The sequence below is a fragment of the Emydura macquarii genome, unplaced genomic scaffold, assembly GCF_026122565.2.
Source record: "Emydura macquarii macquarii isolate MOO-44397 ecotype Brisbane River unplaced genomic scaffold, CSIRO-AGI_Emac_v2 contig_3401, whole genome shotgun sequence".
Taxonomy (NCBI): Eukaryota; Metazoa; Chordata; order Testudines; family Chelidae; genus Emydura; species Emydura macquarii.
The window spans coordinates 289,872-316,943 of NW_027133538.1; the positions used below are offsets into that span (position 1 = coordinate 289,872).

The 27,072-nt window shown below is 45.8% G+C and overlaps 1 protein-coding gene across 6 annotated transcripts in view; it reads left to right on the forward strand.

Annotated features, from left to right (window-relative positions):
* PDPR (pyruvate dehydrogenase phosphatase regulatory subunit) overlaps positions 1-18,655 on the forward strand; it is a 56,814-nt gene extending 38,159 nt beyond the window's left edge. For 4 of the 6 annotated variants that reach the window (XM_067534421.1, XM_067534418.1, XM_067534423.1 and 1 more), the window contains 3 exons: positions 3,867-3,956; positions 4,887-5,069; positions 7,385-18,655. In XM_067534421.1, coding sequence (XP_067390522.1) covers positions 3,867-3,956; positions 4,887-5,069; positions 7,385-7,789 — 678 coding nt within the window. In that variant the 3' untranslated portion in view covers positions 7,790-18,655. The remainder of the gene's footprint in view (positions 1-3,866; positions 3,957-4,886; positions 5,070-7,384) is intronic. The other 2 variants (XR_010917354.1, XM_067534419.1) reach the window with 2 other exon arrangements.
* The last annotated feature ends 8,417 nt before the right edge of the window (positions 18,656-27,072 follow it).

A 27,072-nucleotide genomic window follows, 5' to 3' on the forward strand; every position in this document is an offset into this window, starting at 1 on the left:
TCCCCAGGCAAAAACCTTCCTGCCTCAGCCATGTTTTCAGGTGCTGGTCTCTATCATCTCCCAGCTGCACTGATACCCCATGACAACAGCCAGGCACTGCCTACTGCTGTTAGGCTACGTGGCGGCCTGCACATACATAGTGAGGCTAGCTCGCCTGAGGCACAGGCCACTTCAGGCATGGTTCACCTCGGTATATGTGCCGAGCAAACACCCACTGAACTGGGTGGTCCAGTTCCCCGCCCGCCCTAGACTGATGGAGATTCCCCAGGGCAGTAGGGAAGGGCGTTCCCTTCATGGAACTGATCCCGTCGGTCACCTTAAGCTCTGATGGCTTGTGTGTGGGATGGGAGCCAACATGGATGCCAACCTGAGCACTTGGGGGCTCTGGTCAGTGGAGGAAAAGTGCTTGCAGGTCACCATGGGGGAGCTGAGAGCCATTCGCCTAGCGTGCAGGCTGTTCCTCTGATCCCTGACAGGCGGAGTGGTGCAGGCACTGCCGGACAACACTGCAGCCTTTTTACATGAAGAGGCGGGGGGTCCTCCCTGCGAGGAAACTACCCGTCCGTGGGGCTTTGCCATGAGGCACGACTCCTCTGGGCTGCCTCTCACCTCATGGGGGTGAGGAGTGACGAGGCGGATCGCCTCAACTGGTCGTTTCTATCCCACCACGACTGGTCGCTGCACTCAGGGGTAATGACTGCAATCCTCCAGAAGTGGGGTGTCCCCCAACTGGATCTGTTCGTGTCAGTTTGGAATGCGCAGTGCCAAGGCTCGGCTTGTGCCGGGGTCATGAGACTGGGTTGGTTTCAGATATGTTCCTCAGTAACAGGACGGGGACCCTCAGGTATGCGTTCCCACCCACTCCACTCCTGCCAAAGGTCTTACTGAACGTAAACAGAGGCAAGGCAGATGTCCTATTCACTGCTCTGGCCTGACTGAGCCAGCGCTGGCTCAGCATGCTGCTGGACCTTTCGTTCGCCCCACCCATGGGGCTCCCGAGGCGGCATGACCCTCTCTCCCAGGACCACAGTCGCCTGTTGCACCCGGTCCTGGATTCCCTGCAGCTCATGGCCTGGAGGCTCTGTGGCTGATGGAGATAGAGGGAGCCTGCTTGGTGCAGGTCCCACAACTCCTGCTGGACAGCAGGGACCCTTCTACACAGGTCGTGTATCAGGCTAAGTGGTCATAGTTTACCTCTTGAGCGGAGTCCTGGGGCATTCCGCCAGCCTCTTGCCTCCACAGGCGACCCTGGAGTACTCCAGGGTCTGGTGCTGGCCTAGTTGATGGTCCACTTGGCAGCTATTTTGGCCTTCCATCACCCACTAGTTGGGAGATCCCCGTTCTCCCATCCCACATTGGTCAGGGTGCTCAAGGGGGTGGAGAGGCAGTATCCCCAGGTCCACAACTCAGTGCCTCCCTGGGATATCAGCCTGGTCCTCTCGAGACTCATAGGGCTCTCCCCCTTGGAGCCCATGGCTTCATGCCCTCTGCCGCGCTTCGTGGACGGTAGCCTTCCAGGCGGTCATTACATCAGCTTGGGGGGGGGTCTCCAAAATTAGGGCCTTGAGCTTGGAGCCCCCTTATACACTATTCTATACAGATAAACTGCAGTGGAGATCACGCCCGACCTCCAGCCTGGGTTGGTTTCTGAATCTCGTTGTAACCACGATTGATCTCTCCCTCTGTTTTTCCCAAACTGCGTGGTTTGGGGGAGGAGTGGAGATGGCATTCGCTAGACGTGAGACGAGCCCTGGCCTGCTACAGTGAAGACATGGCCGTTCCAGAAATTGGCGCAGCTCCTCGGCGCGGGGGGGGCGGACCGGATGAAAGGATCACCTGTCTCCACCCAGCACATCTCCGTGTGGATCGCATCCTGCATCAAGCGCTGCTATGAGTAAGCGAATGTGCCGCTGCTGGGTTTCATCACAGCACGTTCACCCAGAGCTAAGGCCTCATCTGCGGCTTTTCTGGAGAGAGTGCCACTGCAGGACATCTGCAAAGCAGCCGCCTGGTTGTCGGTCCACACCTTCGTGTCCCACTACGCCATTGTTCAGCAGGCGAGAGAGGACGTAGGATTCGGCAGAGCCATGGTGAGGTCAGCTCACCGGTAACTCCTACCCACCTCCGAGGTATGGCTATTTAATCACCTATATTGGAATGGATATGAGCAATCACTCGAAGATAGAAAACAAGGTTACTTACCAGTAACTATTGTTCTTCGAGATGTGTTGCTCATATCCATTCCACACCCACCTCCAGTCCCCGCTGTCAGAGTTGGCAGAAAGGAGGGACTGAGGGGGCATAGGGCCGGCAGTGCCTCATGTGCTGCGGTATGCGCAGGGCACTCCAGGGGGCACCAGAGCCAGCCCTACGGGGTCTGCTAAGGGGAAAAAAGTTCCGGGAACTGTGCACTGTGGTGTGCACACACCTATATTGGAATGGATATGAGCAACACATCTCGAAGAACAACAGTTACTGGTAAGTAACCTTGTTTTACACTGGATAATGTATCGTTATTGGATTCATAGATCCAAAATACCTTGCATGCAGCTTCACTTGCAAGAATGCCTGAGAAACAGGTTAAAACATAGGTTAGGTTTTTAATGCAAAATTGTCTTTGAAAATATGGCAATTTTGTTTGAGCTGGACAGTCAGGCAGTAAGTTTGAAGCGAAAGGATCTGCACAGCCTAACAGAAAAACAATGTCACAGTATGGGAGTAGCCATAACGTGTTCAGTGCAAATAAGAGAATTTTTCCTTCAGTTTTTCCACCAAAGTATAGAAAACTCCCTGTAATTTTCCAGATGCCGTGCTTCAGGGATGTGTCAAAAAATAAAGCAGAAGCTCTGCACTTTGTGTGGGTTGCAGTCTGTATTTTTCTTAATAGAAATCATGGTTAGGAAGGTTCCAGATGATAAAGCATCCATTTATCTTAAGTTTCTTGAGCAAATAGTTGGCTTTCATCCTTCTAAGAGACTTAAAGTTTCTCTCAACGGGAACAGTTACTTACTTTTCATAATGCTTTTTGGGTAACTGGCACAGGCTGATTATACTAGGAGTCAATTAGGAGTTTTGTTCAGTACCACATAATTATAGTGAGGTGTTGGTATCTGTCTCCATGGCAACATTCTAGTACTTAAGGCATACACTTGTGTAGTGCACAGATGAGTGACTTGGAATGCCTGGATTATTTTGGTGTGTGTTTGTATATTTTGGGTGGGTTGTTTTTGTTTTTTTTAGATGTTCCTTAGCTTTCCCCCTCCTGCCTCCAAAACCCACATATTGTTAACAGAGACAATCCAGTGTCTATTCTCTGATACCTCTGAATAGAGAGTATCCATAGACAAAAGAGGTTTTCCACAGGCCCTGGTCTCTAATAACCTCAAAATGAATTATGCCTCTCCCTTCCCACACAAGATCCACTCTCTTGTGCTCTGATGAAACTCATCTTAAAATAAGAGGTGGATGTCCACAGCCTTGCCAATATTTGATTGATATGAATGTGGGCCTCTTGTTGATGCTGCTTATGTGTGAAATTAGAAATGCAGCTCTTCCTGCATCCAAGTGTGTTTGTAGATCCTATCTCCCAGCAGCCCCTTTGGCATTAATGTTTATGCCTTTCATAATGAAATCTATGTTAGGGTAAGTAGCAAATGCCCTGAAAGCCCATCAACTTCAGGAAATAGGAACTGATCAAATCTCCTTGTTTAAATTAAACTACGCTTTTGGCATGAGCTAAGATGAGGAAAGGGAAAAGGTTTAGCCAATGGGGTTTGCATTGTGTGTGTGGTGTCCAGGTTCTAGATCTCACTTGCCATGTTCCAGTCTGAACTTTGCCCTCTCTCTTTAACTCCACCTTTCTGCAGGAAATGAGCGTGGGGTATGCTAATGGGATCCGTGTGATGAGCATGACACACACAGGAGAACCTGGATTCATGCTATACATCCCTATAGAGGTAGAGTGGTTTATAAACATTAATCAGTTAGTACAATCCTTAAGTCTTTAACCAGTAACATTTCCATCTTAACCATACAAAGATGAATAGGCTTTTTTCCTGCTTGTTGTAGATATAGTTAACATTGACCCTTTGGTTATGGAAAATGGTATTTTGTAATCTGAAATATACAAGTGCCTTTGCTAGGAGCTCTGAATTCTGGAAGTGAAATTAATGCTGCCTACATTCAGTCGAATGTGTTTGCTTGTTAGAGTCAGTACTTAGCCATGTGTATAAAAGGTAGTTTTAGTAGGCTGGACTTTATTATTTTCTGCCCTTGGAGTCCAAATCATACTGCTGTAGTTCTTATAGTGTATGTAAAAGATCAAATACTGTTGTGTAATCATTGGCTCTAAGTGCAAGGTCTGGGCCTTATGAAATTGAGACAGAAGGAGGTGAGTGTAGGGAAACTACCGTGTATTCAGCGCAAGATTATGGCAGTGGAATGTTGTTCAGTTATGGGAATAATGGACCATTCAATGGAAATAATAGCTGGCAAATTTAAGAACAAATAAATGAACAACTTCATACAGCATGTAGTCACGCTGTGGAAGTCACTGATTGCGGAGGATCAATGTCCCATACTGTCGCTGGATTTTAAAGATGGCTGCGTAATTATATGTCCATTATTTCTAGTAATGCTACGTTAGACAAGGTAATCAAATCTCTGTCTTTATTGTGTGAGCTGATCTCTGCAGACGACAGGAAGGAGTTTCCCTGCTTTGTGCAGCATTACACAATTGGGCAGATACCTTGTGCAGGCTTTCACTTTCCTGTGAAATATTGCTCCGGAGACAGGGTACTGGAGTCTGCCTCGTGGTGTGGCAGATTTTCTGTCTTCTCTGATGCTGTGTGCGCTGGTAATCCTGAGGTGTTAATTCTTCTCTGCAGTATGCTCTGCATGTGTACAACGAGTTGATGAGTGTGGGACAGAAGTATGGAATTCGGAATGCTGGTTATTATGCACTTCGCAGCTTACGCATTGAAAAGTTTTTTGCGTTCTGGGGCCAGGATCTGGACACTTTCACCACCCCCTTGGAATGTGGACGCGAATTCCGCGTGAAACTGGACAAGGTACCGTGTATGAGGCTGGAACCAGCTCTCTCAGCAGTGTTTGCATGAGAACAGGCAGGATACATAGAATTGAAACAGAGAAGACAAAGCAGTACTGCCATGAAAAGAAAGTGCTCTCTACCGGGATAAATACTCAGCACAAATATTTTCCTGGGGAAATGGGGAACTTGTGTGTGAACATATTTTGCCTGTATTAATGACTGATTCTGTTGCATCTTGAAAAGATGCTAGAAATCACACACATGCTGCACCCTCCAGCCTCTTGTGTGCTAATCTCAACACAGCCTGTGTGCAGTGTGAACCTTTTTTTGGACATTAGGAAAAAGTTTTTTACTAGGAGGGTGGTGAAGCATTGGAATGGGTTACCTAGGGAGGTGGTGGAATCTCCATCCTTACAGGTTTTTAAGCTGAGGCTTGACAAAGCCCTGGTTGGGATGATATAGCTGAGGTTAGTCCTGCTTTGAGCAGGGGGTTGGACTAGATGACCTCCTGAGGTCCCTTCCAACTCTAATATTCTATGATTCTATGATTCTATGATAATGTGGCTGCTTGTGTGCCAAGCTTAATTGATGGTGCCAGCACAGCTCATGGAACAGGATTCGAGGTCAGTTCAACAGCCTAGGGAAGCCCAAGAGCAGCAAACCATAGTTTGTGCAGGGATCATCCATAAATAATCACTTTTATGGCAGGGAGTAGCTTGAAATCAGAGTGATGATGTTTTTTGGGTGCTGGTGAGAGAATTAATTTTAGAATCTGGGTGATGATCCTTACCTGTTATAACCACTCTCTGGCTGCTAAAACTTGGGCTCTCAGTTGCTTGAGAGGTAGTAGAATGCCTGATTTTGTCCTGTTTGCAGGGGTGAGAGCCCTCTTTGTAAAGTAGCGACTCCAGGAACTTGATCCCATTGATCTGGTGTTGTAAGGTTTGATTTGCCTTTTCGTTCTGGGCTCCCTTTTGTCACTCTCTCAGCAGCATGTACCCTACTCAAACCATGTGATTGGGATGGCAGGTAAGGTCTCCAGAGAGTGAAGTCATGCTCCACAACCAGAGCAGAGGGAAGATCTGCACCTTCCCCGTAGCTATTTCTGGCCTTGCTTGCTTTTGGGGTGCAGACCTGGCCACCCACTTCCTGCAGTGCGATCTAGTGGTCTGAGTGTCAGGAGATCTGGTTTCTCTTCCTGATTCTGCCACTTGCTGCATGTGACTTCAGACAAGTCACTGAACCTCAGTATCCAGTTTGCCTATCTGTAAAGTGGAGATAACACTATCTGCTGATCTTTGTGACGCGCTCTGCAGTCCTCTGATTGCAAGTAAGGCTGGAGTGATTCTAGAGTAGCTATTCCTGATTAGCTTAATCCTCTTCCAAAAGGAGTTAATGTGGAATAATGCACTCTTGTTATATGAGCATCCAAATGCTGAGTCAATCAGGAATGTTTATTCTGCTTTAAATCCTACCTTAATATCCTACCTTAATCCAAATTAATTTCACAATATAGACAAGCCGTAAATTGCTTCAGAAGAATAAAAGGATTATCCAGGCTAATCCAGGAAGCAGAGAATGATTGCTTTGTTCTTATAATTTCCAACAATGTGCTTGTGGTGCTATACCACAGAAGAGAGACAAAATCCCATCCTTTTAAAAAATAAACCCACAAAACATATGAAGGGCTGCAGCTGAACTAAGGGAAAACAAGGGATTGAAAGAGAAGGTAATAAATAGAGGGCCAACAGTGGCCATTCTAAAACACCTCTAGGGGGAGAGAGCTGTCAGGCAGCAGTTCTCAGTTTTTTTCCATAGCATGAGACCACACGTTAATAGAGATTGCATGCCTTCCTGTTCCAGACTGTCCCCTCCCACCTGTAACCAGATCATATCTTTGTGGCAGCTACACTAATTGTTTACATTGAATGCAATGCTAAGAAAATACAGTGGGTACATTCAAAAGCTCATTCTGCTTTTAGAATTATTACCAGTTCTGGCGATTAATACATAATAAAACGGGGAAACTGCTGTAACCAGTAATATGGCTAAAACTGGAGTGAATTTAACTGCACCTGCTATGTTTTTGTATTTTTTTAATGCCTTTTGTATGCAGTTCAGCAGCTGAAAAGAAAGAAAGGCAGAAATGTGAGTGGCTCGCAAGTTCTTGTTTCTTTGCAGATGGGAAGGGACCAGTTTCAGTGGGGAGTGATTCCATGCTGCATGGCCCTAGGCTAACCTTGTATCACTAAGCATTTGTCCTTTAAAATCCAGCAGCTGAGTCTGGCACAGATAACATGCCCTTCATCAGATGGCCTTTTCTTCTCTTTCCAGGGGACTGATTTCATTGGCCGGGATGCACTGATGCAGCAGAAGCAGGACGGTGTGTGCAAGCGTTTCACCATGTTCATCCTGGAGGATCATGACACAGACCTTGACCTCTGGCCCTGGTGGGGGGAGCCCATTTACCGCAACGGCCACTACGTGGGCAAAACCACCAGCAGCGCCTACAGCTACACCCTAGAGCGCCATGTCTGCCTGGGTTTTGTGCAGAACTTCGATGAGGAGACCAGGGAGGCGCTGGTGGTGACACCTGACTTCATCAACCGGGGCGATTATGAGATTGACATCGCTGGGCAGCGCTTCCAGGCCAAGGCCAAGCTCTACCCCTTCAGCTCCCTCTTCACACAGCGACGCCGCAAAGACGATATGGAACTGAGTGGCTACCATGGGAAGTAGAACCACTGGGCCCCACCACTTCTCCCTGACAGGCATCTCCATCACCCTCCTCATTGTCTTCCCGAGTGTCTCCTTTATTCTTCAATCTATGTGATTCCTATTCCTTTTCCTCTTCCTCCTGCTGTCTTTCAGTTTTTGAACCTTTTGGGTGTGTTACATTTTGTACATTTTAGAACTGATTTTTCAAACCTTTCCAACCCCTCACCTCACCTCCTTACTCCTTCCCATGCCATGCATCCACACCTCCCTTTCCCCATGGCAGCAGCAAAAGCCCATATGGGAGCAAGCACCTTCAGAAGCCCTAGACCGTACCCCAGTGGCTATTGAGGCATTGAAGTGAAGTCTTGAGGCCTGTACCCCTCCCATCCCCCTGCTGCCTACGGCCTAGAGCAGTATGTGTTGGCTGGCCTGTGACTCTGGTTTCCTGTTGCCTGGTTAAACCCTTTGGTATGACCTCACCTGCTGGTTGCAGTAGAGTGGCCAGACCTACAATAAAGTGGTACACAGGCCAGCCTAGGGGGTTCCTTCTTGCCAGCCAGTTCTTCCTAGATCCTCCAATCCACAATTCGGAGGGGTCAGCGCATGGATGCACATCGCAATAGAATGATCAGCTACCTCACTGGCACCACACAAGATATAATGACAACTTTGTGTGACCAACAGCGAGCAGGCAGGTTTGGTGGGTTCCAGGCTGTCAGTGCCCTCTTCTTTTTCCCTCTGAGGGAGTGAATCTCAGCAACTTCTGTGTTGGGGCACTGAAAGGGAATGGTGTTCTCTGAGTAAGTGAAGATCAGCATGTGCCCTTCACTCCTACAAAGGGACAGAACTTCATATTCTTAGTGAAAATGTTTCTCTCTAACAAGGACAGATACACTAGATTCTTTACTGCTTCTGGAATTATTACAGTGCTGCTTTTGTTTCAGTTGTACAGTGTACAGTCCCCTTCTCTGGATTTTCCTTCTTTCTCCTTCGTTTTGCTTTGTGTATTTGAGTGAGCTCCCTTGGCTGGCTTACACACCAAGCACTAGAGTTGGATGGGAGGGTTGTGTTAGTTTGGGAAATAAGCAGAGGAAGGGATAGAGACTTGCATTTTCAGCAGCTGGGGCCATTTGGAGAATAGAGTTGAGGGACCAAGTTTGGTTCCTTGAACTTGTGGTGCCCTGAGTGCTGCAGAGGCAAAATATTATGCTCTTGGCAGGAGTGGCAGTGTCTCTTAGCTGTGCCCTCTGGCCCATAGGAATTGTTTCCTGCCCTTTTCATCAGATCTGTTGCACTTCTGTCTTCCCCATCACAATAATGCCTCAGTTGAAGGTAGTGGATTCTCTGTGCAGGGTCCTGAGGTTAGAAGAGAAAGTGGGTAAGGATCTTTGAATTGCCTTGCCTCAGCAAAACCTCTCCTCACAGCCATCATGCAGAGAGTCACACAGACGCTCCAGACTACAAAGCTGGGATCCACCCACTCTGAAGCTGACAGCCCTGCATTGATTATAAACAATTATGGTAGAACAGGGAAGAAAGTGGATGAAGAATGTTAAATTGTATCCTGTGGATTTCTCTCTCAAATTCTTCCTTCTCCCATTATGATCTAGATCAGAGTAATGAATTCTCTCTTCCCTTAATTTAAAATTATCCATTAAAACATCTCCAGTAACTCCCTCCCTCCCTCCCCCCACTTCTGGTTCCCCACTCTGTTCTCAGCAGCCTTTCTCCTTCCCATTGGAGCCAGCATCTTTCCATCTACCATGTAGCACCATCTGACATTTATGTGAGCTCGCTGAGCTGGCTGAATTGTTTGTTTTTGCACCAGGAGCCAGAAGTTTACCTGGCTTTGGCACTTGCTTTTCCTGTCATTGGTTGAGCATCACTAATGTTACATTTGAGCCCAGCACTACTCAATACCTGGCTTAGATTCCTGTCTTTTGAAGTTTTTCTCTTTTGGTGGCTTCCATCAAGTCTTCGTCCTACTAGTGTGAAAGTGGTGGTATCCCAGACATTCCCTCCCACACACTGAAAGCTGGCTTTCTGACTGCTGCTGGGGATTGTAGTAGTTGGGGTGGGAGACTGAGACATTTCCATTGTATAGAACTGGTTGCCAGAGGAGGCTTCCCAAATGGTGAAGTGCCCTGCAGAAGCTGTGAAAGCTGGGAGTGGGGCACTAGGAAGGGCATGGTCTAGAGAAGGAATCGGGGACTCAAATGACAGCACTTCTAGGCAGGGACCCTGTTGGCAGGCAGGAGGCAGCCCAGTGTGTGGTCTGCATTGAGGTAGGACATTGATACACTTGCTGTTGATGGCTGCTTCCTTCCTGCAGTGAGATCCTCTATCCTGAACTTGTCTCCCTTTGTAAATAGTAGTTAATACTATTTTAAAAGAAACCTTCTCTCTCTCTCACTTATATAATGTGTCTCCTGCTTCAGGATCCCCAAGTGACTTTCAAGCTTATTCACGTGAATAACTTCCCCCATCATTTGAAATGCAACCACTTCAGGGGGGAATGTGGTGGCCATTGGACAAGACACAGAAGCAGTACTGGGCATAATAGTTTAGTTGTGGAGGGAATATTGTACCTGGTTAATACTGTTTAACTGAAATTTCCCCAGCAGTGGTGTTATCCAAATTGGAATTTGGCCAGAGTACGAGGGTTACCACCCTGGTTTCAACTAAATGAGCCGTAAGGTCTTTTGGGCACTTTTGCAGTGGAATGCATCAGTCACTCTGCACAATCAGTGCTACGTAACAGTTTAGGAGGGAAAATGAAAAATATTGTTTACCATAAAGGAGAATTCTGAGTAGACAGAGTATAACTACCTGAGTTGGAATTCGACCAGGGCACCTTTCACTTTCTTAGGAGGCATATTATGGTGTGGAACCTTTAATGACCACAGCTGGCCAGGAGTACACCAAAAGCCAGTATCTATTACAGTCTCACAGCAATAAGGAATCCCTGGAGAAGAGCATTTTTATATGGCTTTCCTATCTTAAAGAGGTTCATACCTAGGCAGATAAACTTGTCTGTGTAGCATGGGTGACTTTTGCCCTTTTCCCTTTTGCAGAGTAAATGGCTCTCTTTCTGTCCAGGCCTATTTAGCCCTGAAGTACCCATATATGAGGGTGAAAATTTTGTAAAGGTATCCCACAGGTAGGGTGTAATTCCATCCATGTCTGTCTTTTCTTGTTGGGATGATTAAGTGTTACTTTGGTGCTGTTTTGGTAGTAGAAATGAGAAACAGTTTGGCGGTTGGCTGTATCCCAGCTCAGACGCATTCACTCTGCCCTTACCAGTCCTCTCTCTGACTTGTGCTTTATCTCTGCGCCTGTACTCTTTGAATACTGCTCAAGTCTAGTCCTTTCCTTGGTAGATTTTTTTTCTCCCTTTTGTGTTGGTGAGGAATAATTTGACTTTGGCAACTTGAGTGCTTGCCAGAGGACAGTCACATGGTGGATTGTTAAATACAGTACTAAGCACCAGGCTCAAGGAAGGAGCGTCTACCTTTTCCATAATGCTTTCATACCTTTGAAGGGAAACTGCAGTGACAAGATTCTACCCATTGTATCTAATTATAAAGAATAAAGTACATAAGGGATTAAAAAATAACAAATTGGAAGCTGCCATCTTGGCTTTGATGCAAAGTGAGGCTGAAAACAACTCATTAAAAAGCAGTGGGAATCCAAGCTTCAGAAATGCTGCAACAGCGAGTTCGAATGCTTTCTTTTCTTTCTGGTGTCCGATTGACTAAAACGTTTTGTAAATTATGCACTCTCCTTTCTTACAATTTGGAAACTGGGATCTCCAGTGCTGTCTTATAAAGTTGCCACCTTCAGTCTTCTCTCTTGCCCCCAGACTGGCCCCTAACTGGGAAGTATTAAAATAGCAGTGCACTGGGAAAGAAACGACAGCAGCATACGCAGAATAGCGCTACTGAAACGATAGGTGTGGTCTGTCTGCACAGAACTGATTTGTATAAGGAAGTGTTACCTTGGGACCTGATCCTTTACCAAGCATAGTTGTCCTGTTGGTTTCAGCAGGGCTACCTCGTGGGAGGAGTAAAAACTGTCCCCTCTATAGTAACAGGCATCACGCAGTGGGGCTCTCACCTGGGTAATTTCTATACAAACAGGAAATATTTGCAGGGGCAGGCCCTTAGCAGGTCTGACAACTCATGGGAACTTTTGAGCCAATGCTATTTTACACTTAGTTAGCTAAAAAAATTTTTAAAGGATATCTATAGTGATATAGTCAAACACTTTTTGGTATAAACTTATCAAAGCTTAGTGACATGACATTTAAAAATAGCTCTGGGTGCTCCTCTGGCTAGTCTAACTTGTAGCAGTGCTTCTGGCCACATGGTTAGAATTATGACCTGAGAGCAGTAGCAGTGCTCTGTATCTGAATCAGTTTCCTGCCCTGCTTCCCTTCCCAATTCCAATCCATACAACATGCCCTCCTTACTGTTTGTATTGATTGAGCTCTGAGAGGCTGCTTGCTGCCATAGGGGAAGCCCTGAGCCTTTGTCCAAGGAGCTAATGGTTCCCTCTGGCCTTGGACTCTATGAACCTGAGCTTACAATCAAAGGCCTCATATACAGCCACTGACTTTGCATAGACCTCGGGATCACTTGCATGGAGTCAGTTGTACGATCCGGGGCCTAATTAGACAAAGCAATACAGGTAAGTAATGCAGCAAGTGGGCTTATCTCAAAGTGGTGCAAACACTTATATATAACAACCGTTCTTTCTGTAGTGCTGCTTTTTGCACTGCGACGAGCAGTGACAGACTTCATATGGGAAGTGTAATTTTAACAGTGATTTGTACAGGGAAAAAATATTGTCTTGTGCTCTTGTTTAGCCTGTCTTGTAGATAAAGAAGCGATATATATAATATATATATATTTTTTTTTTTTTTTAAAGTTGTGTGGTTTTTACATTAGAAATCCAGGTTCTGTCTAGCCTGGAAGACTCCGTGAGGACTGGAGAGCTAATGAAATATTGGTATCCCAATTCAACTGTGCAGTTGAGAGAAGAAAGAATTTTTAATTAGACTGTTTAAATCTGGTTTTGAGAACACCTATATAACTCTAGTAATGAATGAACATTTTGGAGAAAGGACTTGTGAACCCATGCCGCTGACAGAATGACAGCCAACAGTTGGTGTAAGTAACAGTGTCTACATGGACACCCTTTGACAGGCCACTTACTTTGAAAAAGTAGCATTCTCATGTAGACACTGACATAATTAGATAGACCTAACTCTGGAGTGTAGAGCAAGCCTTAGTGTACGTTGATGTCCCAGCGTAGGCTGAAATGTCCATTATGTGCCGCCTGTTTCTGTGTGGTGTTTCTGCTAGCATTGTACCAAATTCAGAGAGGGGTCGGATTGGAAGAGCCACTCGTAGTACTTCTGCTGGCTCTGACTCCACAGCTGCAAAATGAGATGGCACTTGCAGAAGATTATGTAGATCTTGGCTCACCTGGACACCTTGCCAGCTCTCAGCTGGGCTGAGCTCCCGCTCCATCTTGTCAGCTCCCCCATCAGCTGGGGCTAGGCTCTTCCTCTGCTCTAGACTGGGTCCCTATGGTTCCAAGCTGCTGGGTGGCAGTTTGCTCCTCTGAGTCAGCTGGGTGCATTATTATTGCTGCCAGCTTAGTGCCTTTTCTCAAGCAGGCAGAGAAACTCTGTTGGTAGCTGTCTAGCAAACTGGCTCAATTGGAACAGTTGTTACAGCTAGGAGAGATTCCCAGGCGCTGTGGCAGTGGCAAAGAAGAACTTCCCTAGCTCTTCTGGAAGTGGGAGGAGGGCTGCTTTTCTGTCAGATGAGTGGCAGACACATTGGGAATAAGGGCTGACTTGTGAGCTGGGCCAGTCCTGTCCAGGTTTGCAGGTTCAACAAAATTTCCAAATGAAGAAAGCATACAAATACTCTAGAGACTGCTGTGCTTTTGCTTCATCAACAGCCATCTGTGGGGGCAAAAGCAAGCCATGCTACATGTATTGTGGCATGTTATACAAACTGTAATATATGCCTGGCCTTTGGGAATCTCCTAGAACAACATCGCCTGTAATACTTTTACTGCAGCTGAGCCAGTGAGCCATGTGGTTAATACTATTCGAAAGCTTAGTGTTTGTATAGGGCATGGAGATCCCCAGAAGGTGCTGCAGAAAGATAGCGTTACTAATAAACAACCTTCCCATGGAAGTAAAATACGTGGAGAAGTGTTCATGTTTCAGTCAGCCTTGGCTAGCAGCTACCCTCCCTTCTTCCTTCCATGCTCCATTCCTTTCTGTCCTCTGGCTCCTTTCCCTTTGCCTTCAAGCTATACCATTGTTTCTCCTGTCCTAAAGAACCCATTTCCTTCTCTTATTACCCCATCGCTTCCTCTTCATCTGTAAGTTTCTCCAGTGGCTGCCTGGATTTCAGCTTCTCTCCTACCGCTCTCTGTCTGACCTTCCTAGTGGGCTTCCATCCTTTCCAGTCCACTGAATATGCCCCCACAAAAGGAAAAATGTAAGTGTCCGTTCTTCATACTCATTCTCTTTCTTGCCCCTCCTTCCCTCCCTCCACCCCCCCCCCCCCCCCTCCCGGCCACCCCAATGAAATATAAATGTGTGGCTCACACTTCTGGAGACACTTCAATCCCTAGATTTCTGGGACTGTCATTGGGGCTCTGTGGAGCTGGCTGTTCTTTCAGGATTTGGAACCCTCTTCACCCGGGGACCTCTATCCTCTCTCCCCTCTCTTCTCTATCACTTTCCCCTTGGCTGATCTCATTGGTTGCCGTGGTCTGGCTTCACTTCTGTGCTGATGACTCTCAGATCTACCTCTGCCCAGTTCTGCCTCCTGGATGTCTAGCCACCTCCTCAAACTTAACATGGGTAAGTCTGCTCTTCACCTTTCATTGTCCATCTCCTCTCCCCCTTTTCACATCACACTCTCCCAGCTCACAGCCTTGGCTAGCTTTGCTTTCTTCATTTTCTGCTGACCTCTCATCCAAGCTCTCACCAAGTCCAGTTACTTCTCCCTTTGTAACACATCCACATTCCTTCCCTCCCCGCTTCCCCGCCAAAATCCTGGTTTATGCCTTGTTCTCTGTGACTACTGTGTAAGCTTCTAATCCCATTCAATCTATCCAGTGTGCTTCCTTTCTTACACGCCAACCAACTCCATCCCAGATCCCTTTATTGGTCTTTCTGCATCAAGTTGAAACTCCTCAGCTTCAAGATGCTACACAACTCGGCCCCTACCTGTACCCCACCCCCCTGCACTCTGCCCAATTTCTTTGCTTAATCCTCCCATTGTCTCCTCTCAATCTACCCCTCATATCTGCAGTGACTTCCCTTTGCCAGTGGCTCAAAGCCTCCCTCCGCATTCAGATCCCTGCTTCCACCTCACCTCTCAGCTGTTTTGCCATCCACATCTGTTTATTATTTGCCCTGCTCTGTTCTTAGATGTAACATTCTGATCTTTCAAGATTCACGCATATGGCACCCTTGTCCATTCCTCTCTCCCCAACCTGTTGTGATTTCCAGAGTTTGTCTTAGTAGTTGGTAAGCTCTCTCAGTGAAGGGAGCATGTGTGTTTTCTGTAAGGCTCCATGCAGATTTATGGTGCTAGATACCCACTGAATAATAATGATGAAGGCAGACATTCACTTTCCACCATAAACTTCTCTCCATCACCTTTCCTTCCATTAGAAGGAAGTCAAGCCAAAACAGAGCTGGTGATGGAACTGCTTGTGTAATGCAGAGCTTCGCGTACTGTTCTCTTTAAAAGGCACATTTATGGAAGCAGTGCCTTACTCTAAAGACGTAACATCAACATATGTAAGCCCAATATTGGACCTATCCTTTTGTCATTCTTAAATTTGCCGGATGGATGGATGGGGTTTGGGTTTGGTTTGTTTGTTTGTTAAAAAGTTCAGAAACCCTGCAAAAACTAACTAATATCTAGGGGTGAAAAAGGAAAGTTCCTTGCAAATGCAAGAGTTTTGCTTATTTTTAAAACAAGAACTTAGATCCCGGTGGGTACAGCAAAATAGTCAGACATTTTCAAGTTATTTTTCTAATTTTTATCATAGTTCCTGTGGAGACAAACATTTTGGCTAAGTGTGGGAAGTGTGTCAGTTCTAAACCATCTCTCTTCAGTCATCACATGCATGCATGTCTGTCTGTCTCAGTCTCTTGGTTTGTAAGGAAGAAAACCTAATTCCATTTAAGCCAAATTAGTTCAGCTGTTTGGGTTAAGGAAATGCATTAAAAAATATCTTATTTTTTGCACTTAAAAACAACAAACTTGCTCAAACAGTTGAACGTTAAAAACTTGGCATGTTCATAGTCCTCAATGAGCACAATCCTTGTTGACTTTGAGGGAGGAATACTTGAGAAGTCTGTAAACGTCTTAATGCTTTACATGAAGTGTTTGCACAGGCAGTGCTGACTGCTTGATTTGTTACTGAATATCCATATACTGTACTTGCAGAGCCGGCACAAGTTCCAGCACGGGCTGGTGAGCAACACTGAAGGCAGTGGAAGTTACCAGAGTACATTTGTTCCTCTTCCTTTGCTGCAGATGTGGAATTTGCACAAAAGTGCTGTGAGAATTAAATCAGTAGAGAAACACCCAGTTAGATACAGTTTCTGTATCTGAGCAGCTGTCTATGCTAGCAGGCAACACTTTTTTTCCCCCCAAGAGTAGAATTGTGCAGTTAAAGGGGACAGAAAAACACCATGTATCTGTCGTTAAGGTCCTTTGTTTAAAGAAAAAAGCATCCGCTGGCGTAGAATGTGCTTAATGGCAGTGCCCCATTCCATTCCTGCTTTTAGAAAATCAAATGAAATCCTCCACCTGAATGTTGCATTACTATAGGCTTTAGTATTTAAACACCAAGCCAGGCCATTCAGGAGTTAAGACTTTCAGAGGAATGTTAACTTCACCGTGTTGCTTTTTTGTCCCATACTTTGTTTATGAAGGTAACTTCTGGATTTCTTGATTCCTATATATTTAAATACTTCACTTTATTACATTACCAATGTGTAGGCTTGCTTTGGAGTTACAATATTTCTATATTGCAGGTATAACAGTTATAGATGATTCACATAAGAAAGTATGTGCCTCAAGGGGATCATGAAAGTTATGGAGAGAGAGGCATGCATGATTGTATATGAACAGCTTCCTGACTTAATGACAAGAAACTGATCTTGGCAAGTGTATGTTTGATACCCACCTCTGTTATGAATACAGTGGTTATCCAAGAGCTGCCCTACACGCTCTTAAGGCACAGTCCAGTTTTGTAGCATAGAAGGGACAGTCCCGGTCTCTTGCATGTCTTAGGGACATGGTCAAGATCCTGTCTATGCTACAAAATGTTTTATCTGTATTGGCGGCCACGTGGATCCTCTTGACAAGAGCTAAGTCTGACTCTCCTCCACTGGTGTTGGTTGCATTTACACCTTTTACTTAGTGTGATTGTACTCCGTTAGGCCCATGTGTCGGTGCAGATTCATCTCTCCAGGATCTAAAGCTGGCTGGCTCTTTTTGCTGCTGTTATGGCTACAGAGTCAGTTGAATAGCAGTCATCAGAGAGAGTAATGATGCAAGCTCTGCATGAGGGAGGCAAACTTACTCCTGATATTGAGGCCAGATCTGTATAGAGTAGCTCCCAGGTGCGCAGTTTTCTCTAAGTTCCATAGTATGCATTAGTAGTGGTTGGCTGGCACCTCTCCCTCCAGAACATCATGTTTGCTGTCAGATCTGCTAATGGATTGTGATAAATAACGGTTTGAGTGAAATATTTTGAAAATCCCTTGACTGGGTTCTCTTTGGTTAAGTTATAACCTGGGTCATCATTTATGTAACAGACCTTTGTAAGCAGGCTGCTTCCTTTTTCCCTGATCCTCACCTCAGACTCTGGATAAAGTTCTGTTACAGCTGCTTGGATTGGGCAGCCCATACCGTTACTAATGCACTGTTTTTCTGGGAAACTGATCTGTGCAGTGCAAGCATTTCTGCTTTCCCTGCTTATCTCCAGAGTTGCACTTTGTACAACACGAAACGTGACATGTTCTTTCCTGAGCAGAGACTGCTGCCCTCAGAACTGATGTAGAATTAGGCATCCCTTCTTTGGGTGACTCTTATTTTCATTTTCAGTGGCACCTTAAATTTGTCCATCAAAATGTCATCCCTTCATAACCATCTGCACTTTTCCCCTCCCAAGAACCAAGTTTATAGGACTGGGAGAATTTTTTAATTAAAGTTTTTAAAAATGTGGCAGCATTTCCACGGCAGAAAAAGAATTGGAGATTTGAAGCTGTGAAAACATTTATAGACTATTTTGTAGTGCCTTACGCTTATGAATGTTGTGTAATGGATGTACAACTGACACAGGAGAGAGCTTCAATCAACTATATTAACATGTCATTCCTCAGCCATTACAAACCACCTCCTCTCCCCTTCCGAAGAGAATGTGTTTCAGCAGATGGATATAAATGATCGTTTCTAGTAGTACAAATGATGTTTTTAACTGCTTTGAACCCTTGGGATGTAGAAAATCTCAATGTTATTACTGTAAGATATTGTACCTCATTGTCTGCCTTTGTGGAGAGCAGCAGCCTCACCTCCATTAAAGCATTTAGAATTAGAACATGTTTATGAAGACACAGAAGCCTCTTTAATAATTGGAGCCAGTTCAGGGAGATCTAAATGGTGGTTCCCAAGTGCACAAGAAAAGGTGGGTTTGCTGTTCTTCACCAATGCCAAGTTGTCTACTTTGGATGCTGTATTTATATCATGCTGCATTTCAATAATTTCTGTCCTTGTTGGTTTAAAAGTTACTAGGTTTGTATATTAATAAAGAGGCAATTTAACTACTCTTGCCACAGACTTCCAAGGTCTTTTCATTGCACATAAGAGCCTATTTATGTTCTTTACTCTGTTTCCTGACTGCTATCCCCATTAACACAGATTTATGCAATTGTGTATGTGGCTGGAATGAGGAAGCATTCGGCGTCATTCATTCTGTGGAACAAGGGAAACCATACCAACTACTGTCTTACTTTTGATTGCAGTGCAGTCTGTTTTCAGGCCAGGAGTGTGATGAATAGCATGTCTCTAGTCAGACATATTACAGGTTTTATCCTTAAGCTATGGATACACTACCACTTTTGTCAGTATAACGTATGTCACTCAGAGGTGTGAAAAAATACCTCCCTGCATGATATAAGTTACACCAACACAAAAGCTGGTGTGGACAGGTTTATGTCAGTGGGAGAGCTTCCTCCACTAATGTTGTTACCACAGCCCATTAGGGGTAGTTTGATTATGTCAACAGGAGAGCTGTCTCCTGTTGGCATAAAGTGACTACACGAGAGATCTTACAGCAGTGCAGCTGCATCAGTATAGCTGTTTTGCTGTAAGCTCTCTACTGTAGGCATGGCCTTAGAAAAGGAAAATGGACCGATTCTGATGTAAAAGACAAGTGAGTCTCTCGTGTTATGATTCTGTGCCAATTCTTTGGAATTAGCCACCACTCCAATGAATCTCACCCTTACTAACTCACTGCCATTGCCTTGTAGCTAAACGGATAGATGTCTTATTACTTGTATTGCAGCAGCATTTGAGAGTATGGTTTTGTGTTGATAAACAAGTTTCTCAGACCTAACAAAAGATATATTCATTAAACCCTTGTTCACTGTTACAGCAACAAACATTTAAGTGTGGTTTGGGGTTGTGTGTCATGGTATGGCTGGCTTAATCCTATTGTAAACCATTGTAACAACATGATCAAAAATATCTAAGTTATGAAAAACAAAAAACAGTTAAAACATTTAAATTGGAAAGTATTAAGTATGGCTTTCATGTTCACAGTATCCCCTATTCCCTTTCCCTTGAGTTAAGTAGCCTTTCTTAGGGAAACCCTTCTTTGACAGTCTAAAAATGCTAAAAACTGTCTTTTTGTGAGGAAAAAACAGAAGAGGTTTAATTTAGATGGTCTGGATGTGCTGCTGTTAAAATTCAGTCCTGCTTCCTTTAAGACAAAATGAGACACACAAAAGGGGAGAAAAAAGAATAGCAAATATAGAAAATGCAACTTCTGTCTCTGGTGCTAACTTTCACTTGCCTCTGCCCACCTCCTAAGCTTTGGGACAGGGAAGGGATTTATGAAACCCTCTGACCCAAGGGAGCTGCTGTCCCATGCCCCCCATTGGGCACTGCACAATTGAGTGCTTGTTGTTAGTGCTACACAAACCTGTTTGCCTCCATCGAGTCATGTCCCCATGGGTGCTCCACTGTAGATGCAGCTGTGTCTTTGCGTCTGGAGTCGGAGATCTTCAATAGTAGTGCCTGTTGGACTGCATGTGCACACCTCCTCTGCCTCACGCAATGCACAGGAAGTATAAATAGCGCTGTGCAGTCCGTCTGCCCTCTGTTCCTTCTGTACCGCCTGCGGTCTGGAACAGACCTCTTGGCAGAGTCCATTTTCTTCTTTTCCTCAGATACCATGATAGTCACCTTTCTTTAGATAGATAGTTTAGATGTCTCTTTCCTTTCCTTCCAAAAAAGAAAATATCAGTTTAGTATAGTGTAGGTTCCCTTTTCCCTTCTCCCCTGAAAGGAAAACTATCACTTCACCCCTATGCCCGGGTCTCCTGGGTTCAAGAGGTGCAAATCGTACGGGGCCACATTTCCCCCTAACGGATAGCCATGCACAGTGTATTTGCTGCCTTGACCTAAAGTCAAGGGCAAGAAAAGACGGGGGCATTAGGCTCAAACTTACCCTAATAGAAAAGTCCCTTCAAGCAGCTTCAGACCCAGGATCGCCTTCATCCCTGGACCAGACCCTCAAGGTCAACAAGATCATCCACTGACCCTCTCTCTTCATGCCCAACAAATGAAAAGTTTATTCTGACCAAGCAAAGAGCAAGAAGAGAGTGGGCACCTTCCTCAGATTCTGAGCTGCAAACCTTGAGAATGCCATCCCCAGCTAGATCCATGGCATCAACGGCTTCTCACAAAGGGCATGACTCCACAAAGAGACCAAGTTCATCAGTGTGTCAGGAGAAATCTAAAGACCATGTCAGGGCAGACCACCAACGCTTGGTGCCACCCTCTGACAGCACTGAACAGAATGAGCCATCCACCTCATTTATGGCTCCAAGATCTTTCGTGGCTCTGAAGAAGCCACCGGCACTGATGGAGCCGCCAATATCAACCACGTCAGCAGTACCAGCGAAGATGTCGGCACTGAAAAAGTCTTCGGCACCAGCGAAGTCTTCTGTACCAAAACATTCAGCACCAACAAAGCCCTTGGCACTGGCCTTGGAACCGACAAAACCAGCAGCTCCAAAAGAACCCTCAGCACCACCTATTGTCCCTACTGTATCACACATCATGGCACCGTGTTTACGTGCAAACATCACCGGCACTACATTTCTCATCATCCTCGCCAGATGAGGCTATCATGCCAGTTGCCACCACCTCCTACTGTGGCTGATGACTTCAGACTTTTTCAGTCTATTCTGTAGAGTGGCAGATGCACTACACATTCAACTAGAGGAGGTCAAGGAACAGCAGCATGAGCTAATGGACATCCTCCACACCTCCTCTACAGCAAAAATTGTGTTATCCATCAGTGGAGCACTACTTGAACTGGCGAATCTTTTATGGCAGAGCCTAGCCTCTAACCCACCTACATGCAAACATGTGGATAGAAAATATGTGCCTGCAAAGAATGCAGATTTTTTTTTCTCGTACCTGACTCCAAACCCCCTCATAGTTAATGCCGTGCATGAAAAGAACAGCCAATATCAATCCTGACCCACTCATTCTGATCAAGAATGGAAAAGACTGGACCTATTCGGGAGAAAATCTTACTCATCTGCCACCCTGCACATTAGAATCTCCAATGACAAGGCCCTCATGGCCAAATACAATTTCATGAACTATTCTAAATTGGAGGAGTTATCAGGATCTTCCCCAGGCCAAAAAGGAACAGTTCTTGTCTCTAATAGCTGAAGGACATCTAATAGCCCGCACGACTCTCCAAGCCTTCCTGGACTCTGCTGACACAGCAGCCCAATCTATTGCTACCTCGGTAGTAATGAGACGTGCATCCTGGCTGCACCTGTCAGGATTCCCAAAGGAAGTACAAAGGTCGAAGACCTACCATTGATGGGCAAAAACTCCTCAGAGCGTACCTATAACTCTCTGCATTCCCTCAAAGACTCAAGAGCTCCGCTAAAATCATTGGGAATATACGCCCCTCAACAAAAGAGATCAGAGAACTATCAACTCCCTCCTCGAACCCAGCCTCAACTCTACTACCCACAGTGGCACTTTGATAATTAACAACACCATCAACGTCCTTCCAACAACCGCAGATAGCTTGCTACACAAGGGGAGACGTCATGCGCACCTTCTAATAAACAACAATTTTGAAATTGTGGTTGAGGGCCCAAGAACGACTCCTCCAATTCACCTGCTTCCACTAGCTACAACATTGCAAACAGGCCATCAGTTTGACAACCGATTAACTCCATTCTTACCATCTTGGAAGCTCATCATTTTGGACAAATAGGTCCTGGAAATAATCAAGGAAGGATATTCCATCCCCTTCCTAGCTATGCCATCCCCCCACCCCCCCGTCCTTCTTCAGGGACCCCTCTCACAAGTTCATCCTCAGAGAGGAAGTAAACCATCTTCTGCAACTGGGAGCCATAGAACCTGTCCCCACACAGCACAGAGGACGAGGATTCTACTCCCACTACTTCCTGGTCCAGAAGAAATCCAGCATCCTAGACCTTTGTAACCCGAACAAGTTTGTCAAACTACAACGTTTCAAGATGGTCACATTATCTACCATTATACCAGCACTGGAACAGAGGGACTGGTTCTTGGCCCTCGATCTACAGGACACTTACCTCCACATCATCATACATCCAGCTCACAGACGCTTCGGACATTCTACTGTGAGCGTTGACCACTTCCAGTACAAAGTTCTAACTTTTGGCCTCTCGACAGCACCACGAGTTTTTTTTCAAGGTATTGGCAGTGGTTGCACCCCACTTGAGAGAGGGGAGGAATCACTATTTTCCTTTACTTGAACAATTGCTTCTTTGATGCACCATCTCAGGCTGTGGCGCACCGAGCGGTTCGCACAACCGTGAACACCTTCAACAACTTAGGTCTCCTTATCAACTTAGAGAAATCCATCTTGAGACCTGTACGAACACTGGAATTCATCGGTGCCCAACTCGACCCCATACGAGCAAGAACATTTCTGCCATCACACAGATTCACAACTATAACAGACCTGATCTCAAACACACAAATGTGCCTCCAGATCTCAGCACATGCATGCTTCCAGCTCACAGGACATATGGCAGTAGCCACCTTTGTAGTCAAACATGCAAGGCTACATATGCACTGTCTTCAAGGCTGTCTCCACACCGTGTTCCTCCCACACAAACACATCATTCACAAACTACTGCTTATGCCAAGACAAGTCAAAGACTCCTTGCTCGGGTGGAGGCACCCTAGCAACCCGTGTGCCAGGGTTCTCTTCCTGCAAGCCTTGCCTACCATGGTCCTAACCACAGATGCTTCCCTCATCGGCTTGGGAACACATCTGATGGAGCACAAAATACAGGGTAGATGGACACCCACCAAATCCACCTTACATATCAACCTGCTAGAGGTAAGAGTGGTTCACAACACCTGCCGACATTTTCTATCCCTCCTCAAACACCAGACAGTAAGAATGATCATGGACAACCTCGCCTGCAAGTACTATATCAACAGGCAAAGAGGGGTGAGATCATGCTCCCTTTGTTTGGAGACAATCAGGCTATGGAACTTTTGTATCTACATCATCTCCCTTTCGGCAGCATAACTTCCCAGTCAGTAGAACATGATGGCGGGGACACTGAACAGGAATTTTTCACAAGAACACGAATGGGAACTAGATGTGAGAGCACTACACCCCATATTCCGCCGGTGGAGTCATCCAACCATAGACTTTCACCATGCAATGGAGCACCCACTGCCCCCAATTTTGCTCCAGAGCAGGACTGGAATGAGCATCAATGGGGGATGCCTTTTTCATCACTTAGAGGGGAACGCTACTGTACACATTTTCCCCTCTCCCCCTGTTCTAAGCTCAATGCAAAAGAGGACCAGTCTTACATTATATTAATAGCCCCAACTTGGTCCAAGCAATTATGGTACACCTACCTGCTCTCAATGTCACTATGGTGACCCATCAGTCTTCCTCCAGTATTCTGGCTCCTCTCTCAAGCCAATGGGCGTGTTCGTCTCCCCAATCCACAGACGTTCCACTTAAAGCATGGCTTCTTCTTGGTTCAGGGATTCGGAAATAGACTGCTCAGACCAAGTAAAACATACCTTGCTTTGCAGCAGATGTGCTGTTACTAGAAGCATGTATACTCATAAATGGAATAGATTCCAACACTGGTGCATTCAAAAGCATATAAAGCCATCTTATGCTCCCCTACCACTCATTCTAGTCTACCTTCTCCAACTCAAACAGAACAGACTAACAACTCAATCTGGGTACACTTGACAGCTATCACCACCTATCAATGGATGTTCTGTATTCACGTACCCTCTCATTATATATATTTTCTAAAGGGCATTGAGAATCTCTACCCACAGATATGAGACCCCACTCCTACTTGGGACCTAAACCTAGTGCTATGATCCTTGATGAGACCCCCTTTTGAACAGATGGCAACATGTTCACAGTTATGGCTAGCCATGAAAACTGCATTTCTTATTGCCATCACCTTGGCCTGACGGGTTGGAGAAATATCAGCCCTCATGGCTCACCCTCCATTTACTGTGTTTCACAAGGATAAAGTCACACTTAGTCCACACCCCAGATTCCTACCTGAAGTCATTACCTCTTTCCATTTGAACCAACTTATATACCGCCATACCTTTTTTCCTAAACCATGCACTAATCAGCGAGACGCAGCTCTCTACACAATAGACATAAGTCATGCATTATCCTTCTACTGTGATAGAACAAAACAATTCAGAAAATCATCTCGGCTGTTCATATCACCACTGAGGTGTCCAAGGGTGACACTATATTGAAACGATGCCTTTCTAGATAGATCTCACAATGCGTATGCCTCGCATATCAACTCCATAATGAGCAAGCTCCTATCTCACTAAGAACGCACTCCACACAAGCACTGTCAAGCTCCATTACATTTCTGAAAAAATGTCCAAATTAATTATATATGTAAGGCAGCCACATGGGCGTTTTCAGATATGTCTGCTCAACACTATGCTGTTATGCAGGATTCCTCCACAGACACTATCCTGGGATGCACAGTCTTGTCCTCAGCTTTACAGGCTGCTCTGAAGCCCCAACCTTCCCACTAGGGGCACTGCTTTATAGTCCCCTACAGTGGAGCATATGTGGGGCCATCACTTGAAGAAGAAGAGAGGGTTACTCATCTTGTGCAGTAACTGAGTTTCTTCAAGACGTGTCCATTACCTTCCCTCCTCCCTCTGCTTTAGAAAAATAACATATCGGCTCTGTGGCAGAGAAGGAACCGAGGGCAGTCGGACCGCACAGCGATATTTATGCTTCCCATGCATTGTGCGAGGCAGAGGAGGTATGCATATATGGTCAAACAGGCACTACTATTGAAGATCTCCAACTCCAGACAGAAAAGGCGCTGTCACATCTACAGTGGAGCACCTATGCGGGGGGGAACAGATCTCAAAGAACCTCAGTTACTGCACAAGGTGAGTAACTCTCTCTCCTTTTCTGTAGTAAGGTCTCTGCGGGGACATGGGGCTAGGATGGTGGCCGGGGGGAAGAGGAGGTCTCTGTGGGGACGAAGGTTTATGATGGTGGCAGGGATTCCTAGTCACAATTCTTTATGTAGACATCAGTAGCAGTCAAATCAGAAGCCATCTTCCTGGCAGAGACTGATCAGCCACAGCTGATAATGAATCCGTCACCCATGAAATAGAAGCCATATTGTAATGGCTGATCCTCTTAACAGCCCCTTTTAATTCTGCTCAGAGGTGCTGTAGCAAAGCCTTGTAACCTTCCTCCGAGCCTGGGCCCAAGGAAGGGTCGCAATGCCCCTGCTGGGCAGAACAAGGCTCTACAGGCCAAACACTCTGGAAGCAGAGGGGTGGAGCCAGGGCAGGACAGGGAAATATAAAAGGCTGGCCCTGCAGCTCAGTCAGGGGGAAGCTGCCGCCGGATGCAGATGTGTCTTCCTAGAGGCTGCGGTCTTGGCCTGACCCAGGCTCTGCAGCTGTTCAGAACAACAGCCCCACTGATTAGAGTTTTTCTTAAATGCATTATCTTATCCAAATCAAGTGTTTTCACATCGGGAAATTGCCTGGCCAGGTCATTTTTGCTGTAAGAATGCTGATTTTGCTAGAAACTTGCAAGTTCAGGGAGCTTAATGTATACTAGATAATACACTGGGGTTCCCTTTGGGAGGACCTGACACTTGCCTAGATTGTCCTGTTCCCCTTATCACACACTCACACACAGAGGAATGGCTTATTGAGGGATCCACACCGCTTCAATTCAGCCCGCAATGCAGCTGGGGTGAAATGAACCCGATGATGGAACGCTTATTTAGCGGGAGGGGGTTGGGAAAGGAGACGACACAGAAGGGGTCTTCCAAAGTCACAAGAGTCCATTTGGACAACGGATCTAAGGAAGCTCATGAATTGAAGGGGAAAGGGATAGCCTCTTCGGCTGCAAAACACTCCGCCTGTCCGTTGGGTCACTAGGTTCAGGCAAGCCCCCCTTGCAATTGACTCACACCGGTTAGCGCCATCAAGGCTTGCAGTGGAATCAGGGTGGCTAGAACTTGCCTTAGTCCAAGACCTGGTCAACGGCTCATTTAGCTAAGCACAATCATTTGGGTCATACCCACACATTACTTTCCCACCCTCTGAAGTTTTCTGGGTGTAATGCTTAAACCTGCTACAGGGAAGAACCAGCCCTCCACTGACAGAAACTTAAACTTGCTAAGGTGAAAATTCCCATCCTTAGCTAGCAGAAAAGAAAATATAAATCGATGTAGCTTCAGTTTATAAAGAGAAGGAAAGGAAGAACCCAATCCTGCCAAGGTGAAGATTTCTACCTTCAGTTGGCAGTGAAATCAAAAACCTACCAGGCGGAGGACATGATCCTTAGCCCGTAGTCTGCCGGGACCCGTGAAACCTGCAGTAAAACCTAAACCTGCCGGGGTGTGGATCTAACAGTGTCCACAGCCCGCAGTCTGC